Source organism: Camelina sativa, chromosome 10 (genome assembly GCF_030686135.1).
Source record: "Camelina sativa cultivar CO46 ecotype springtype chromosome 10, ASM3068613v1".
Classification (NCBI taxonomy): Eukaryota; Viridiplantae; Streptophyta; class Magnoliopsida; order Brassicales; family Brassicaceae; genus Camelina; species Camelina sativa.
In genome coordinates this window covers 6,100,195-6,117,798 of record NC_141889.1, presented here as the reverse complement: position 1 = coordinate 6,117,798, position 17,604 = coordinate 6,100,195, and the positions used below count along the sequence as shown (strand labels likewise).

General features: G+C 38.5%; 3 protein-coding genes and 1 long non-coding RNA gene across 7 annotated transcripts; 2 read left to right on the top strand and 2 right to left on the bottom strand.

Moving 5' to 3' along the window:
* Positions 1-1,663: 1,663 nt before the first annotated feature.
* On the top strand, positions 1,664-4,126 carry LOC104717537 (uncharacterized). Of its 3 annotated transcripts, none has more exons than XR_015569135.1 (6): positions 1,664-1,884; positions 2,485-2,549; positions 2,771-2,830; positions 3,307-3,349; positions 3,491-3,541; positions 3,731-4,126. It is a non-coding gene; the product is annotated as an uncharacterized LOC104717537 (long non-coding RNA). The 3 variants fall into 3 exon arrangements; XR_015569136.1 differs by having other exon boundaries at positions 3,307-3,393; XR_015569137.1 differs by lacking the exon at positions 3,307-3,349.
* A 263-nt stretch (positions 4,127-4,389) lies between these two features.
* On the top strand, positions 4,390-10,292 carry LOC104717535 (aconitate hydratase 2, mitochondrial). The gene is made up of 20 exons (XM_010435118.3): positions 4,390-5,062; positions 5,269-5,373; positions 5,475-5,635; positions 5,734-5,826; positions 5,928-6,113; positions 6,338-6,499; positions 6,617-6,761; positions 6,842-6,984; positions 7,287-7,343; positions 7,427-7,506; positions 7,597-7,672; positions 7,776-7,961; positions 8,043-8,110; positions 8,187-8,305; positions 8,487-8,608; positions 8,782-8,880; positions 8,960-9,439; positions 9,520-9,618; positions 9,687-9,929; positions 10,012-10,292. The coding sequence occupies exons 1-20, from the start codon at positions 4,762-4,764 to the stop codon at positions 10,078-10,080; spliced, it is 2,994 nt and encodes a 997-aa protein (XP_010433420.1). The 5' UTR covers positions 4,390-4,761; the 3' UTR covers positions 10,081-10,292.
* LOC104717536 (uncharacterized) lies at positions 10,177-12,621 on the bottom strand. The gene is made up of 6 exons (XM_010435119.3): positions 12,443-12,621; positions 12,206-12,339; positions 11,930-12,099; positions 11,436-11,513; positions 11,089-11,233; positions 10,177-10,871 (listed from the first exon to the last, which is right to left on the bottom strand). The coding sequence occupies exons 1-6, from the start codon at positions 12,540-12,542 to the stop codon at positions 10,467-10,469; spliced, it is 1,032 nt and encodes a 343-aa protein (XP_010433421.2). The 5' UTR covers positions 12,543-12,621; the 3' UTR covers positions 10,177-10,466.
* A 286-nt stretch (positions 12,622-12,907) lies between these two features.
* Positions 12,908-16,557, bottom strand: LOC104717534 (uncharacterized). 2 transcript variants are annotated; one of them, XM_010435117.2, is made up of 11 exons: positions 16,181-16,557; positions 15,809-15,930; positions 15,568-15,713; positions 15,269-15,317; positions 15,159-15,186; positions 14,812-15,020; positions 14,358-14,618; positions 13,962-14,060; positions 13,786-13,842; positions 13,451-13,538; positions 12,908-13,338 (listed from the first exon to the last, which is right to left on the bottom strand). In XM_010435117.2, exons 1-11 carry the CDS (start codon positions 16,362-16,364, stop codon positions 13,166-13,168), a joined length of 1,416 nt encoding a protein of 471 aa, XP_010433419.2. In that variant the 5' UTR covers positions 16,365-16,557; the 3' UTR covers positions 12,908-13,165. The 2 variants fall into 2 exon arrangements, with proteins under 2 accessions (XP_010433419.2, XP_087324386.1); XM_087468260.1 differs by having other exon boundaries at positions 15,568-15,733; positions 16,181-16,509.
* Positions 16,558-17,604: the final 1,047 nt, after the last annotated feature.

Genomic DNA, 17,604 nt, shown 5'->3' with positions numbered 1-17,604 from the left:
GATTTGTAACGTAACGCCCTATATAGGCTCAACTCAACTCTTAACTAATATATGTTTTTCAAAAAAACAAAATTGCAGGTGAATGAGGATATATACGACGCAGAATACTTCATGAAACTGAACCAGTTGAGGCTACTGGTGATCATGAATACGATTCTACTAGCTGCACCGTTGGTGTACTGCATCTGGTACGGAGTGAAGCTACCAGTACCATTCTATTGCACATATCAAGTCTTTGGTTACCCAGTGCTGTGGGTTGTGGCGATTGTGCTTTTCATGTTCGCCCTTGGTTACACAGAGTTTGACTCGTGGAGGAGTCGACCGGTGGTGAAAGACGACTAGCTATGATTTTTGTTTTGTTTTAATTTATATTTCTTTTTTCGTATGCGTTTTTGGTTTTAGTTTTTAGATTTTTGTAAGTTAATTATTTTTTTTTGCTTTTCTTTTCTCAAGAAACCTTAGCCAAAAACTAGTTTGCATAGGTTTTTTTGTTTTTTTTAATTAAAACGAACATTCCACAATTGCTCACCGATTTGCTTCGTAAAACCTTAATCCAGTCATCACTCACTTGTATAACAAGTTGGAAGTACAGTTTTAGAATACGAGGAGTAGCCTATCCGGATAACCGGGAAATTAAAAGAATCCCACTCAAAAACTGTTACAAAGATCGGAGAAGCAAAACCTAAACATGAAGAAAATGGATATAGATTTCGATTTACATCACGAAAAAAGCAAAACACACGAAAGAAACTGAAATCTTGACCTAGAGCATTTCGACGAAGACGACTTTATAACAATCCATAAAAGCACAAAGATCTTTGGGCATGGGCGTGCGTGCAAGATCACCAAGATGAAGAAGAGAAGAAGATGAATCGCAACGCCGATGGTAATGAAATCGCGTTTACAGATGAGTAAGAGAGACGCAAACCAGAGAGATCAGTGTGACGAAGTAGAAGAAGACTAAGCCGATCATGACCAAGTCCAAGACCAATCCTCCTCCCATCGCATCCCTCGGAACAAAAAAAGTCGCGCCCACGAAAGATAGAATTCCGATGGAACCTGCGTACGCCGCCCAAACCGCCGCGGGAGATTCGAGTGTGAAGCCGATTCGTGTGTAAACCTTGGGGACAAGAACAAGGAGGACGGCGATGGCGCCTAAAGCCGTACGTCGAAGTCCACTCGTAGTTGCAAGAACCTGATTCCAAGCTCGGTCATTGCCATCCTCACGACGACGGCGACGCTCGTGATCACGAGGCGCAGCTACTTGACGACGACGATCTCCACGGTTGTTTCTGCCGCCGCGAGGCATCTTTCGTGAATCTTGTTGTATCGGAGAAAATGAAATATTTGCAGAGGAGGATGGATTAGTAAATTTTTCAGAGAGGATTATAGTAATCCTAAACACGCACTCATTAGTATTTATAACCGACTCTTTTCTCATTCTCTCTACTCCTAACAAACCCAACAAACCTTAACGGCCATTTGGAACTTCCGCGATGAATTGTTGATAACCGTATTTTTCCGCTTAACCGGTGGTTCATTCAATTGGATTCTAAACCGAGTTATGTAGTCGATCGGTTTAATCTTATTTCTGGGTAAAGTCTTAAAAGTTCGGTTTAAATTGGTGGTTAAGATTATTTTACCGGTATGATAATGGGGAAATAGGCGGAAAACAAAAAAAATCAAGTCTTTAATCCAAAGCCAGACGGAGCCACAGACTCGATCGGGGGAAACAATTTGGGGGCGTCTTGTGTTCAGTTTTTGGATCATATGAAGAAAAAATCGGCGGGAGAAGCTATGCCGAGGCTACGGTAGAGATTCTGTAGGATTAATCACTAGCAAGAGGCAATATTTTCATCGGAGTAGGCAAGGATTGGTTAAAAGGTATTTTTTCAGAGTGGAGGAGAATGATGGACTGGGCGAGTATTGTTCTTCGAACCTCTAACCTTTGAATTCCTTTGTTTTGTCTTTTGCCTGTCGTGTGTGTGTGTGTGTTGCGGTGAAGTAAATGCATTTAGAAACTGTTTGGATTCGTGAGATATAAATTTAATTGATTCCGGGTTTCAAAAGTTTTGTGTTTCTCTATTGTTTTGGAGTTGGACTAATTAAAGATGTTGAAAAGAGGACTGTGTGATTTATCTACTTGTGATCTTGTAATGAGCACTGGTAAATAATTGCATTTGTTTCCTAAATGAACCCTGTTTGTATGTTCTTATTAAGACTTTTGTGGAATCCATTTGTGTAGCAGCCAGTCTAGTTACCATTTTGTTTGCCCAATGTTGTAGTTGAATGGATATGTTGCCTGAATGGGCAATGAAAAGGGCTCTTACTCCAGATGTTAGATCAACCCCTCTTTAATTTAGCCATAATTATTTGTGGTCACTATAGTGTTTTTTTTTTTTCCATGGAGGTTTTTGTGGTATATAGATTGGCTGTAAGCCTTTAGTATCTGGCCTTTGATATTGGTGTTTCTTACTTTTCCAGGAAATGGTTGAACTTGAAGCAAGGCGTGAGCGTGTGAGGCTTAATATCCCTCGTAGGAACATAGAGTTAAGAATGAATAAAGAAGGATTTTATCTTCTTGTGGTCTGTGTATTTGCTTTTGTCCGTTTTGTATGGCGCTTCTCTTTCTATGCATTTATTGTTTTCGTTTTGCCTTCAATTCCTTGTCAAGTTCTCATGAAGGCACTGGACGCAAAATCATGACCATCTTGTAACATTTGCTTTTCATTAGTATAATGATAGCTTCATGTTAGCTCTCTGTGTAAAGGTATACCTGAGGGTCCAGATTTGACGAGCTTTGTTCGCCAATTTTCGCCGGATTTAAAAGGTATTGCATTTTCTCTGCTTTTCATAGATATAGGGAGTAACCATATAGTGATGTGACTAACTTCTTAGGTCTTGTATTCTCCCGTTTTCTGAAACACTTGGTCGCATTAGAGCTAAAGCTGTCTTCATATCCTTCTGAAAAGTTTGTTGATTCTTTTTCAGCGTGTAACTATTTCACTGATGATTAAGTAGCTTTGTGGACTTCATTCGGGAAACATCTTGTGCATATGACTTGTAAAGTCTGTAATTATGATGAAGTTTTGATTGTAGAAGTATTCCCTGCATTTCCATTTTGATTGTGGTAGCTTTGAAAGGAAATAAGAATTGTTCATTTTATGTCATTTGTTGATTCAAAGGCTGAGATTACTACAGTTGCTAGTTTCCCTATGTAAAAAATAAAGAGCTAATTATTCTACCACAATCTGGTGGAAGTAAGACTGACGGCTTAAGTCGTGTCTTGTTTATTAATGCTTGAAGGTGATATACCAGAGGAAGCTAGTGAAGAAGTAGATAAACCAAGGTGAATCATTAGGATTCATAATATCTCTTCAGTAATCCTATCTTGTACTAAATCTTCTTACATTCTATATTTTTCTGGATGCAAAACACAGAATCTTTCTCAAGACCACCATAACCATATGTCCTCACATTGCTTTTACAGGGTCAAAGAACGTGAACCTGATAAAGTAACTGCAGAACCACTCTAACCAAAGTATGTCTAGCTGGCTTCACTTTTTCAATCATAGACTTCACACATTCAGACACAGGAATATGAAACATGAAATGTTCTTTCTGATTGTTAGATACTGCTACTATATTGAATCTATGCTCAATGAGCATGGGGGTTATGTATTGTGTTGGGTTATGAGTATGCTTAAATCCAACAAACTAATGGATGCAGGACAATAGAGCCATCAGGGTCTGGATCATCATTAAGGCCTGGGACATGGCAGGCACCATCCTAAAGACATCTCTTTTCAGGCAGATAACAAACCGATTGGTTTGACTCTTACAGATGAAATCATCATAGACAAGAGAGCTTTTGAGGACTCTACATTTCTGGCCTTTGACGCTGTCATTGAGAACATAGAAGAGTCAAAATGAGAAGCCATCTTGGTATGCTTTGTTTTATTTTAGGGTGTTTGTCTCTTGGCATAGTGCTTGAGACTTTTATTTGCCTTTGTCCTTCATAGCCGAAGAAGAGCCTAGCCAGTAGTCACCCTTTGTTTTTCCTCGTTGACTTTTATTTAGTACTTACACAAAAAAAAGTTAATAAACATCTAGAGGAGAAGTCCTACTTGGTTTGTGCCAGACACACAACTGACACAAGCCAATCAAAACGTAGTATTACTAAAAATAAGTGTAGTTCTAAATTTTATTCTGGTTGGGGTTAAGTTCTAAATTAGTGAATTACTAATGTTTAGTTGTGAAAAAAAGAAATAACTTTCTGGAAAAAAGAAAATATTCTCATCTTCCCCCAAAAAGCCAATTATTCGAATGTTCTCACGTTGGTCTAGTACCTTTTAGTATATAAAAAGATGTTTTCATAATTTGCAAGCTATATTATTAATCTTTTCTAAAATAATTGAAAGAATAAGCAATTATAAAATGGTCAACATTCCAAAGAGAATCACACGCCGTCCATTCGCGCGTCTAGAATTGATCCAATGGTTAAAAAGAGATACACCTGACCTGGCCCCTTGGCATTTGTATATTACTGAGTGTGTCCTTGGAGAAGGTTCTGTTAAATCTCTCTTAATCGGCTGACTCTTTTGAGAAGAAGCTTTACGAAAAGATCATCTCTCTCTCTCTCTCTCTCTCTCTCTCTCTCTCACCTTCGTTCCTTCCACGATCTTCTTCGTTTCATTTTGATCCTTCTTCCTTCCTTTGGAGATATTTCCCCAATCTTTTTAACTGTTTTGATTTGCCGCCATGTATCGACGCGCCACTTCCGGCGTGCGTTCTGCCTCGCTGTCGAGGCTTTCTTCTTCCCTCACGAAGATCGCTTCTACCGAAACAGCTTCGGTTTCGTCTCCATCCTCCACGTCTGTTCTCAATCAGACGACGAACCGATCTAAGAGCTTCTCGTCGGCTCTCCGCTCGTTCCGTGTTTGCTCTGCTTCGACGCGGTGGAGTCATGGTGGGAGCTGGAGATCTCCTGTTAGCCTTCGTGCTCAATCTAGAAACTCCGCTCCGGTGATGGAAAAATTTGAGAGGAAATACGCAACCATGAGTATGTTCTGTTTTGCTTTCTTTTGTTTCTATAAGAATGATTTGCTCTTAACTTGTATCACAAGAATACTCCTTAGATCGGTTTCGTTTTAGACTGGATCAGTTGAAACACGAGAATCACCAATTAGATGTACATTTTGATACGCTCTTGCAGTTTGTTATGATTATAAAATTCTAATAGTTTTTGGTATGAAATAATAAACGTAGCTTCTGAGCATGCCTACAAGGATATTTTGACAAGTCTACCTAAACCTGGTGGTGGAGCGTATGGAAAATACTATTCGTTACCAGCTTTAAACGATCCAAGAGTTGGTATGGTTCCTTGATCGAGTCTTTCCTAAATCTGTTTTGTTGTAATGGGATTTTTCTGGTGAAGTTGACACCTTTCTTTTTTTTCGTGATTATGTATGTAGATAAGCTGCCATATTCTGTAAGGATACTATTGGAATCAGCAATTCGTAATTGTGACAACTATCAAGTTACAAAGGATGACGTTGAGAAAATCCTTGACTGGGAGAATACATCTACTAAGCAGGTTGAGATCTCCTTCAAGCCTGCCCGTGTTATTTTACAGGTTTGTAGCATATTTTTTTTCTAAAAACCCCTCTCCACTCCACTAAGAACGGAATAGATTAAGCCAGCACTATGCTAACTTATATTTTTCTTGTCCAGGACTTCACTGGTGTACCAGCTTTAGTTGATCTTGCTTCTATGAGGGATGCAGTGAAGAGTCTTGGTAGTGATCCTAACAAGATTAACCCCTTGGTTAGTAAACTCTTTTTTTTTTTTTTTTTTTTTTTTTATCGCATTTGCGTTGTAATATGTTTGAGATCTAGTAGTTCTCATATTTTCCAGTACATGTCTAGGTTCCTGTTGATCTTGTTGTTGATCACTCAGTCCAAGTTGACTTTGCAAGATCAGAAGATGCCGCACTGAAAAATATGGAGCTTGAATTCAAGAGGAACAAAGAAAGATTTGCATTCCTTAAGTGGGGTTCAACGGCCTTCCAAAACATGCTGGTCGTTCCTCCTGGGTCTGGGATTGTCCATCAGGTACAAGATAACACTTTCATTCTAATCTAGGGATGTATTAAGATATAACACGTGATGCCAGTAAATTCTAGTTGCCTTGTTCGAATTTTCAACAGGTTATATGGAAGTGTGATTAGAGTATTAGCCTGTTTAATCCGTTTGGGTAGTCTACTAAGGGGTGAATGAATCTCATATTGCTGTCTGATGGTTCTGTTCTGATAGATTGTTATTATTTGACACCACAGGTCAACTTGGAGTACCTTGGACGTGTTGTTTTCAACTCCAACGGATTTCTCTACCCTGATAGCGTTGTTGGAACTGACTCCCACACAACCATGATTGATGGATTAGGAGTCGCTGGGTGGGGTGTTGGAGGAATTGAGGCAGAGGCAGCAATGCTTGGTCAGGTGAGTTCATTTTCCTCTGCACACCTTCACTGTTTAATTTGGGTTTATGTGTCTTGTGTACATATATAAGAGTCATGTTTGCTCTGCCACTCATATGGTACTTCAAAAATCTGTCAGCCCATGAGCATGGTATTACCTGGCGTAGTCGGATTTAAGTTGGATGGAAAGTTGAAGGAAGGAGTTACTGCTACTGATTTAGTTCTCACTGTGACCCAAATATTAAGGAAGCATGGTGTTGTCGGCAAGTTTGTTGAATTTTATGGTGAGAAGGCTGTTTGACTTTGAATTTCTACTGGACAATGATTTGGTCAGCACCTATAACATTTTAATTTCGATATGTAGGTGAGGGGATGAGTGAACTATCACTTGCTGATAGAGCCACAATTGCAAATATGTCTCCTGAGTATGGTGCAACTATGGGTTTCTTCCCAGTGGATCATGTTACCCTGGAGTACCTGAAGTTGACAGGAAGAAGCGATGAAACTGTGAATTCTCTCTCTCAATTAATTTCTTTACTTTCATTCTTTCTTTTCTGGTTAAATCGAATCATCATGCATAAATTGTTCTTCTGGTTTACGTGTGGTGAGGCTGACTATTGCTGCATCGTCTCGTTTCAAAACATTTTAACAAGCTATCTGTAGACTTCGGTTGTTTTGTTCTTCAGTAATCAATATGCACTATCACGTGGCTTAGTTTTTCTATACCTTACGTAAACAGTTTAACAAGCTATGTATCCTGTTTCCTCTGTTTTTTGTGACTCACATGATCGCCAACTTGGTTTGTTTAGGTGTCAATGATCGAATCATATTTGCGCGCAAACAATATGTTCGTTGACTACAATGAGGTATGGACATCCTTAATCAGTTTACTGTATTTTATTTCTTTTGAAAAGATTCTCAACTCCAAATACTTGTGGACATTCTGCAGCCCCAGCAAGAAAGAGCATACACATCTTATCTGCAGTTGGATTTGGGACATGTTGAACCTTGTATTTCTGGGCCTAAAAGGTATACTTTCACTTCGTTTTGATATTTTGAACGTTCTGACGCATCGCCCTTATTACCTAAGGTTTCATTACTATATTTTCTGTTCAACAGGCCTCATGACCGTGTGCCTCTGAAAGATATGAAGGCTGACTGGCAAGCATGCCTTGACAATCCTGTTGGATTTAAGGTGAGATGCAATTTGTGGTTACAACAAAAATCATTAAACAATCAATGGCATTGATTTCTTTTTTTGTTTGGATAACTTGTAAAACTTTGCTTCTTGTTTCAAGGGGTTTGCAGTGCCAAAAGAAAAACAAGAAGAAGTTGTTAAGTTCTCGTACAAAGGACAACCTGCTGAGATTAAGCATGGTAGTGTTGTTATTGCGGCGATTACGAGTTGTACAAACACATCAAACCCAAGTGTCATGATCGGGGCTGCACTCGTTGCAAAGAAAGCTTTGGAACTTGGTGTAGAGGTGAGTTTCTACCTTTTCTCTTTGCCCTGAGATAACTGAGTTATGAATCCTGTTTTGACTGAATTTGACGTCACAATTCAGGTTAAACCATGGGTTAAGACAAGTCTTGCTCCGGGGTCTAGAGTTGTCGAGAAATATTTGGATCGAAGGTGTGTTGGCGTCAACGGTATTTTTCATTTGGATAACCTATTTGATCACCATACTTAACGTTTGCCTTCTCTGCAGTGGTCTCCGAGAGTACTTGAACAAGCAAGGATTCCAAATTGTTGGCTACGGCTGCACAACATGCATCGGGAATTCTGGCGACCTTGAGCCAGAGGTTGCATCTGCTATAGAAGGAACTGGTAACAACATTTTCATCATGTTTTGTTTTTGTTTCTCTGAGCAACTCCTTGAGCCATTTTCATTTTCATTTCCCCTAGAGTCCTCGTTAATTATGTTTCTTTACCGATAAATTAGTGCCCTTATATCGTCAAATTGAAGCTCACTTTTTGGTTGGTCCATTGTGCTTCCTCCATGTCACAGATATCATCCCAGCTGCTGTGCTGTCTGGAAACCGAAACTTTGAAGGCCGTGTTCATCCACAAACAAGAGCTAACTATCTTGCTTCACCACCATTAGTTGTTGCTTATGCCCTTGCTGGAACGGTTAGTACTTTTCAACTTTCAGTTCGAAATTGAGATGTTTGCGTTTGTCTCCTTTGGATATCCTTAACTGGTTTCGCATCATAGTACATCATCAACAAGATTGAGTAGTAATTCGCTAAGTAGTGTCATTAATCTTGAGTTTTTTTATATATATTGATCTCCTATGATGACAGGTTGACATTGATTTTGAGAAAGAGCCTATAGGAACCGGAAGAGATGGCAAAAGTGTGTACCTGAGGGATGTATGGCCAAGCAATGAAGAAATTGCTCAGGTACGTAGGTGACGTGCTTAGAGGATAAGTTATTCACCTTTTAAGGTTCCTTGTTAACATTCCTGGTACTCTTCAATAGGTTGTTCAATATAGCGTACTACCAAGCATGTTCAAGAGCTCTTATGAAACGATAACAGAGGGAAACCCCTTGTGGAATGAACTCTCTGCACCGAGTTCCACGTTATATTCTTGGGATCCAAACTCCACCTACATTCATGAACCTCCGTATTTCAAGAACATGACCGCAAACCCACCTGGTCCTCGTGAAGTGAAGGATGCCTACTGCTTGTTGAACTTTGGGGACAGCGTAACAACAGACCACATCTCTCCAGCAGGAAACATTCAAAAGACTAGTCCTGCTGCAAAGTTTCTAATTGACCGCGGTGTGATTCCTGAAAACTTCAACTCTTATGGAAGTCGAAGGGGAAACGACGAGGTTATGGCTCGTGGTACATTTGCCAATATCCGTATTGTTAACAAGCTCTTGAAAGGCGAAGTTGGCCCCAAGACTGTTCACATTCCGACTGGAGAGAAGCTTAGCGTTTTTGATGCAGCAAGTGTAAGTAGAATCGTCACACAGCTTCAACATATATATAGATCCTTCCTTGCGTTTCTAACTTAATTCACATTTACTTTCAGAAATACAAGACCGATGGACAGGATACGATCATCCTGGCTGGTGCTGAGTATGGAAGTGGTAGCTCTCGGGATTGGGCTGCCAAGGGTCCCTTGCTTTTGGTAAGTTTTACATTTTTTAATCAGATTTTGGTCATGTCTTGTGATCCTAACAGTTGAGCACAAATTAGGGAGTGAAAGCTGTAATTGCCAAGAGCTTTGAGAGAATCCACCGCAGCAACCTGGCTGGTATGGGGATCATTCCTCTGTGTTTCAAGGCAGGGGAGGACGCGGAAACCCTTGGACTCACTGGTCATGAACGCTACACAGTCCACCTTCCTACAAAAGTCAGTGACATTAGACCCGGTCAAGACGTCACTGTAACCACTGACAGTGGCAAATCCTTTGTTTGCACTCTGCGCTTTGATACAGAGGTAAACTGGTTATATAGCAAACAAATTCTGTAAAATCAAAACTTCAATTGATCTGAGATTTGTTTTGTGGGAACGTTCACAGGTGGAATTGGCATACTATGATCACGGCGGTATTCTACCATACGTCATCCGGAGTTTGAGCACCAAGTGATCTCAAGTGTTTCTCACCTTTTGTTTTCTTCTTCTGTTAAGATCCAAATAAAGCAAGTTTTGTGAGCATCTGTTTTCTTTCAGGTTACACTGAACGTTTTCTCGGCAAGAGTTGCTATAAGAAAATGCAAAAATACACACTTAATTCTATAAACAGTGTAACGTATCTTTGACTGTAGCATCAATTGAAAGATATGGATACAAGATTAAACAGTTACGAACACTTTTCTGTAACCAGCCACTGTTCTTTACTATTCTCTCTTACTCCGAAAAACCGCAGAGAACTGATTCAACACGACCACCGTAGAGAAGAGGCATTCTTAGAAACTCTACTCATCTTCCTCCTATAATTTCTTTGACATATATTGATGAAGAGAATCCATATTGCTAACTCTTGTGCAAAGATCTGGTGGCCTTTGATGCCAAAACCATTGCTTTGGCTTTGTCGCTTGACATCATCCAATCTCTCTCAGCACGACGTTGATGTTGCCTTGCATTCTTCGCACGTTTTGGGGCCAATCTTGCATCTCTCTCTGCATACGCTAGTCTGAACTTCTCTGCTATTGGCAGTTCATTCGATAACGGGAAAGATGTGGGCTTCTGCACAACTCCGGTAACAACCCAAGTCTTAGGATCAATATCTTTGACAAATGGTTCGTCCAGTGCAATATCTGGTAGTGCTTCTTGAGGAACCTTGTTTGCTCTGTATGCGACAAGTGATGGCTTGGGATTTACCACTATCCTTGGACACTCCGAGGATAGCATCTCCAATGAATCCTTATCAATTTGTGGCTGCAGAAAAAGCAAATTATTATGAACCTTGTGCACCAAAAATAAACGAAAACATAGTGGTAATAGACACAGATGGAGAAAGAGTTGACCACGAATAGATAGTAGATGATTCTTCTAATTAACTTATGGTTTCCCTTATCCAAACCAAGGAAAAATTTGCCAACTCAAAAAGGGAGCATCAATCGGGTAGCTTATCAGTCAAAGGGACAATACATACCCAAACAAGCCAACGCACTGATTGACCACCATGACCAATCTCTGAAGTGTCTAGTTCTTCCCATGTTTCTCCTTCAAGATTTCTCAAGTTTGGCTTAAAGATATCTAAAGATCTGCGCGCTGTAGACTCACTGCTTGGGCATCCTCTGCAATAATAAATTTTGTCTCATTGCCTGTTATATAGAGTTTGTTAGTCTACTCAAAGCCACAAACCATGGGTTCACTTCTAAATCAGACTCTCTGTTTTACCCAGAAAGTCACTTAACTCATGATTAGTTAGACAAGCCACACCAACAACAATACATGAAAGGCCCGCTTAGTGCACTTAGCAGGAGCAAAAAAGTTTACCCGCATCTAAGAGTCTCCAATGATCGGCAGTGTTGTACAAGCTCTGAGACGCCCAAAGATGTGATTTTGTTGCACCGGCTGCATAACAAAACGATAAAACTACATAACACTGGAGGGAAAACAAACACAACTTATTAAACATACAGAAGCTCCTAACTAAAGAACCACATAGACCAGAACTACAAAGCATATCACAATTCCAGCCTGCAAATATCCAAAGAAACCGGTGTTGGTAGATTAGGTTTTCACCATCTCAAAAGAAAACTATTGTACACTGATCACTGCTCAATCAGCCTGCAAATATTGTTGCACCGGGTGCTTGATTATTAATTTATTATCAGAGCTTAACAAAACCACATAAAGAAAGCATCATACAACCCAACTAAGTCAGTACTACCAATCAAATTCACACATACCATGAAGTACAAGCACAGAGATCAGGACTCAACACTCATAGGTCAAACAAACTCTTAGTAAGCAACTATAATACCTACCTAATGTCCACAGCTCGGAGAGATTTGCACATTTCCGCCACTTTAGCTAAGCCAGAATTCGTAACATCTGAACCACTAACGTCTAAAATTTCCCAAGAACTATCAGCCAAAGAGACAATCACAACATCATCCAGTAGCTTTCTTCTTCTAGCAATTGCTGCAATCGACATCTGTTTCACATGAACATGCCTTGGATTAGCGAAGTGCATACAGTATACTAATCTAAACCGAGTAAAACAGCTTGAAACAAGAAAATCACTGTAACTCAAATATAACCTTGATGTCTGCTGGAAAGATAACAGAGATATCAGCTAAACAAGGGATCATTTCATCTAAATGCTTCCCAATAACTCCAATACATAAGCTCACAAGAGATGGGGGTTTTGATTTCAACGGAGACATTCCTGTGACTGAAGCAAACCAGTAGAAACAAGTCAGAATTCCAAATCCTAAACATCACCAACAGCGATGCTTACCCCCAAATTTAACCCAGCTCGAGAAAAGAAGGCTTACGCAGAGAAGATAGATAAGCTGAAACAGGAATCTTATTCTTCGGTTCACGATTCGTATTCAAGTCTAGATTCTTGAGAGATCTCGGCAACTTTTCTTCCATCAAACTCACCGCGAGGTTCTCTGATCGCCGGAGATTAGAATCGACGAGTAGTTGTGGCCGGCGGATTTTGGTCAGCTCACACCGAAAGAAAAAAAACATAAAAATTTAAAGAAACCTTTCGTGGGCCTGTAAAATTTTTGCGGTTATGGGCCTATAGTCTTCATAATTGGCCCACAGTCTTTTGTAATACTTACCAACTCAGTCAGTTACACAACAAAAGACATTTTCAATTTGTTGCAAGTTACATTGGTTGGTCTCGCTCTGCTTCAATCAAGTGTAATGTTCCAAGTTCCAACATCTATGTGACCATTGGAGCCTTGTTAATTGTTATTGAGATCATTACCAATGTGATCTATAATACACTATTTTCCCCCAAAGAATCATTATGTTTTCGCGTGTTACAACAGTTTATACCCAATTCAACTAGACAATACAATGAAGAATTACAAATTTCATAGCAAAAAAACGAGCAAAACACCCAAAACCAATACAGTAGAATAGCCAAAACCGAACAAAATACCCAAAACTGTAAAAAGGAAGAAAAAAAACTATGAGCCAAACCAGGACATTAGGTTGGAGAGGCAAAGAATAAAGGTATTAAATTAGAAACAATGAGACTTTGTTTATGGAAATTTTGTGTAGAAACCGTTAGGAATAGCAACTGTCATTGGCTGATTCGTGGGAAAAGGAGGCTGCATAACTGGAAATTGGGCAGGAACGCCATAAGTTTGCAGTCCACCGGCCGTGAACGGTTGGGAAACGCATAGCTGCTGCGGCTGGCCAGCTGCAAATACACCTGCATCAACAAAATGGACCATTCTGGTTACGGCCATCTCTTTGATTTGGTTCAAAAAAAGGGAAAACATGGTTGGTTCTTAGGCTATTTATTTAGTTACAGACTCTTTTACCTTGATGGTTCAGGTATTGGACATGTTGAGTGGTTGGTAGAGGACGGGGGAGCATAGGTGAAAGAGGCAGTGTTCCTTGAAGCAGATCCTGAAAAATACGAATAACGATTACTAGAAATGACTATGCAGATATGAATAAGAGGAGATGTTCGAGCAAACTCAAACTAATGACTGCGGAATAGTATTTCTTCTTTCACTCAGACATACTAGACATATAATTATCTAACATGCAAGTCATAGATTGATTAACCTAACATCATTAAAGGTTCACCAAATTGCTTATATTTCAAAATTAGAAAAAATTAATCAAGAAGCTAGATGCATCAAGTTCTAACCTGAGAAACTGGTTGGATATATACAAGCTGCCCCTGCCCCGATCTTGCAAACATCACCTGGAGTAAATTAGAAAAAGTCTTTAGAAACAAATACACCAATAAAGCTCAATACAGAGCCATTCTTTTTATAAACGCGCCTTCAACAAAAGTGAGTTTTGGGAACCTCCATGTACAACCTGAGGATTTAGATTTACAAGCATTGGTGCAGCTTGAACTGACTGGTACTGAGAGTTCAATCTCTGCGGCTGTGCCCTGTTAACAGCAGGCCCAATCATCTGCAGAAAAATGGGTTGCAAGTGGAATTATGATTCATTGATGGCAAGATAAATGAGTTGGTGGTCAAAATAAAAGGAAGCATTTTAATAGTACAAGCTAAGTCATATCAATTCAAAATGATCGGTAATCTGGTCGCCAAAACTAACATTTATGGTTGTTAACCATGCAGGCGCTTAGTGGTGAGAGAAAATAGTCTATTCTCAGACTCTCAGTCACTAGTTGATAAAAGTTCTTTGACATAACATGCCCGAAGAGAGTAAGATAGGCAGGGACAATATTGAAAAGATAATACTTACGTGTTGAGGAAATTGAATACCACCGACAGCATGTCCAGCAGTCGAATTACCATATGGTACAAACTTGGAAGGTGGAGATGCTTGCGGCATATAAGGGTTGTTTCCAATCTCTGGGTAAATAGCTTCAGGAACCGGTAGAAGCTGACTGTTGTTTGGTATATAAGTAATATTTCCAACATCAGGCATTCCAACAGGAGATGGTGGAAGACGTTTTGTATAAGATGGAGAAAAAATCTTTGCATCTGGATTCAACTTAAACTCCTGTATGTGGTATTGTGGTATAAGTTTCAGAAATCGAAATTTGGTAATTGCGTAACAGATAAAGTAAAATGAACCTTTAAAATGATTTGGCAACAAAACAACGGCTCAAATGAACACGCTAGTCTGAATGTGAGAGCAAATGGATAACAAATCTTTAAGACCTGACAATCAATCTAAAGTACATAGGAATCACCTTAGCATTTTTGACGGGCTGGATGGGTACTGATGCAGTTGAATATGCCACTAAACCCTGACACAATTCTGAGGTGTCATCTACAGTTGTAAATGATGAATTGTCAGATGAAGAGGGCCTTTCAGCAGCATCGTGAAAACCATTGCTAAAAGGTTCCGGCATCAACTTATGTTCTTCTACGGGTTTAACTCGTTCGCACATACTATCCACTGGATGTTTGTTATTTCAAATGAAAGAAAGTCGAGGATAAGCATGTTAGAAACATTCACTGTCAAAAAGAAACAGAAACAAGTATATACCATAGATATAACAAAGATAAAAAACAATTCCGGGGAAATTGAACTCACAGCTAGAACTTAAGCTTTGCATATCCATCTGCAATAAGAATCTAAACAAGTAAGCAGTTGCTAAGTAAAAAGCAAATCAAATAAATGAACTATCTTTCTACAAAACTAACAGTATCTTCTTGGTGGACGTAAATACGCGTCACAAGATCCACAGCCTGCCTGTCAACAGCATCATACAAGAATCAGAGAAAAAAGAAAAGAAAATGATCTCGGTAAAGTTTAAAAATTGAGTGATTTGTGCGAGCATTGATATGTTTGATGCAGATGCTAAACTAGATTTTGCTAAGATTGACATTGCACATAAAAAGTGCAGCAAGAAGACTCACAGAATGATGAACCATCCATAACACAATCACCATTAGTTTAGTTTCTGTTTGAAGATGAAGTTAAAGCAAAGCACACAGTTTACCTCAGACGATCATAGTCATTTCCTTCATTCCAGAATTCTGTGGAGTTGTTTATGGCACATGACTGAGAAGGTAAAGTCTCTGTGGCTGATCTGACATTTACAGTCTCGTTATTGCCAGTTGTAACATTTGATGGAAGCGAGACTCCCTATGAGACAGATCCATAAGCTGATTGTGTGAATAAAAATGCAGCTCAAAGAAAAGTAAAGTAAATGAAGGACGAGAGAGAGAGGGAGAACACACTTGTGCAATGATTTGAACAATATTGGAAGACAAAATAACAAGTGTCTCGACCACACTCCCACTTGCTACATTCGCTTTACTTGTCCCCTTCTTAATAATTCTTGCATTCTTCAAAACAACGCCTACACAGAACCAAAACCATATACATCACATCAGACCAACAAATACACAGATCCTTCTATTTGCATTGTTATTCACACACCACACCAGGCAACAACTAATTAACAGAAGTCATGATTCGAAATCAGAAGATCCCATTCACAGATCTCTACTACGACATTTTATAACAGGTGACAACAACAAAATTATGATAAAAGAAGCTCTCGAAATTTGATTCCAAAATCGCTAACAGATTGAAATCGAAAACGTTACCAAAGCCGTTGTCGAGGGAAGCAGTGTAGAAAATCCCAGAAAAGACGGAACCATCCTTGACGTGAACATGAACTTGCAATCCGATAATGGTCATAGTTGCTTCTATTAACACCGATTCCTTCAGTGATGACGATAACGATTTGTTGTTGTCGTCGTCGTCTTCCACTTTCCTTGCGTATCCCATTTTTTTTTTTTTCAACCTTTCCACTGTTTTGATTTGATTTTCTCTGATTTGTTTTTCAAATTCTCTGGAAGTTTCTATATCATCGTCCTAATACAAAGGTGAAGAAGAAGAGAGAATGGGGGAAAGAACAGATCTAGAAAAATACGAGGGAACCGTAAAAGCGCGACTCTCTCTTTTTTATTTTTCGCTCTTTTTTTTCTTCTTCTTCTCCGAAGCCTTAATGGGCCATTGTTTGGTACAACACGGCCCACGTAGATTTTCTACCATTAAATAATTTTAAGCTTTTTAAATATTTTTTTTGGTGTACTGTATTTATTTTTGGTGTAGATTTATTTTGTACTGTATACTACTATAACAAAAGGTGATGATGAATCAGTAAACCTCACTATGCTGGGGCGGATCCACATATGATGGGGGCACGTGCCACACATTTAACTTAAAATATTTATTAACCGACTTAATACAAGTTCGAACTCTCACCTTGATGCCTTTTTTTTTCATTATTATTGTGTGCATTTTCAATATTCAATTGTATTATTTTCTTAAATAAAACTGTGTGTTATATTGAGTTATATATATATATATATATAAGTATATTACTAATTCTATTTTAGCTTTTAACAAATTTTAAATCATCATTTTTAATAGTAAAGACTACATCTGCATTTTTAAAATTGGTCAAATTAGTAATTTAGTAAAAATTTATCATCTACTTTGTAATTCATTTCATGTTTTAGAGTTTAAATTTATGTGATATATTTAGATATGTGAATGAAAATGATAAATTTTCGAATATAAGAGGGGTCCTTTGTTATATGATTTTAATGGATTTGAATATTTAAACAAAAATCATGTGTTATTCAATTATTGATTTTAAAATACTTATCAAAATTATGTGTTATTAGTTCAATGATTTACAAATACTTGTTAAAATCCCATGTTATTCATTTAATGATTTGTTTTTGGATTTCAAAATTCCCAATATGTTTTAAATGGATTTGTAAGTGTAAAATAGAATGATTCAAATCCAAGGATAAAACATGTTATTTCAAAATCCATGTGTTTTGATTTTTAGAATTTACAATTCCATATCGATTTAGAAATCACATCTCCAATACCAGCCCCTAAATGATAAATTTTCGAATTATTTATTTTCTTACTATATCTAGATTTATAGATTAGTATATTTGAAAACCAAAATAGATAATATGTTCAAAATTTTTATGTCTTATTGGATATT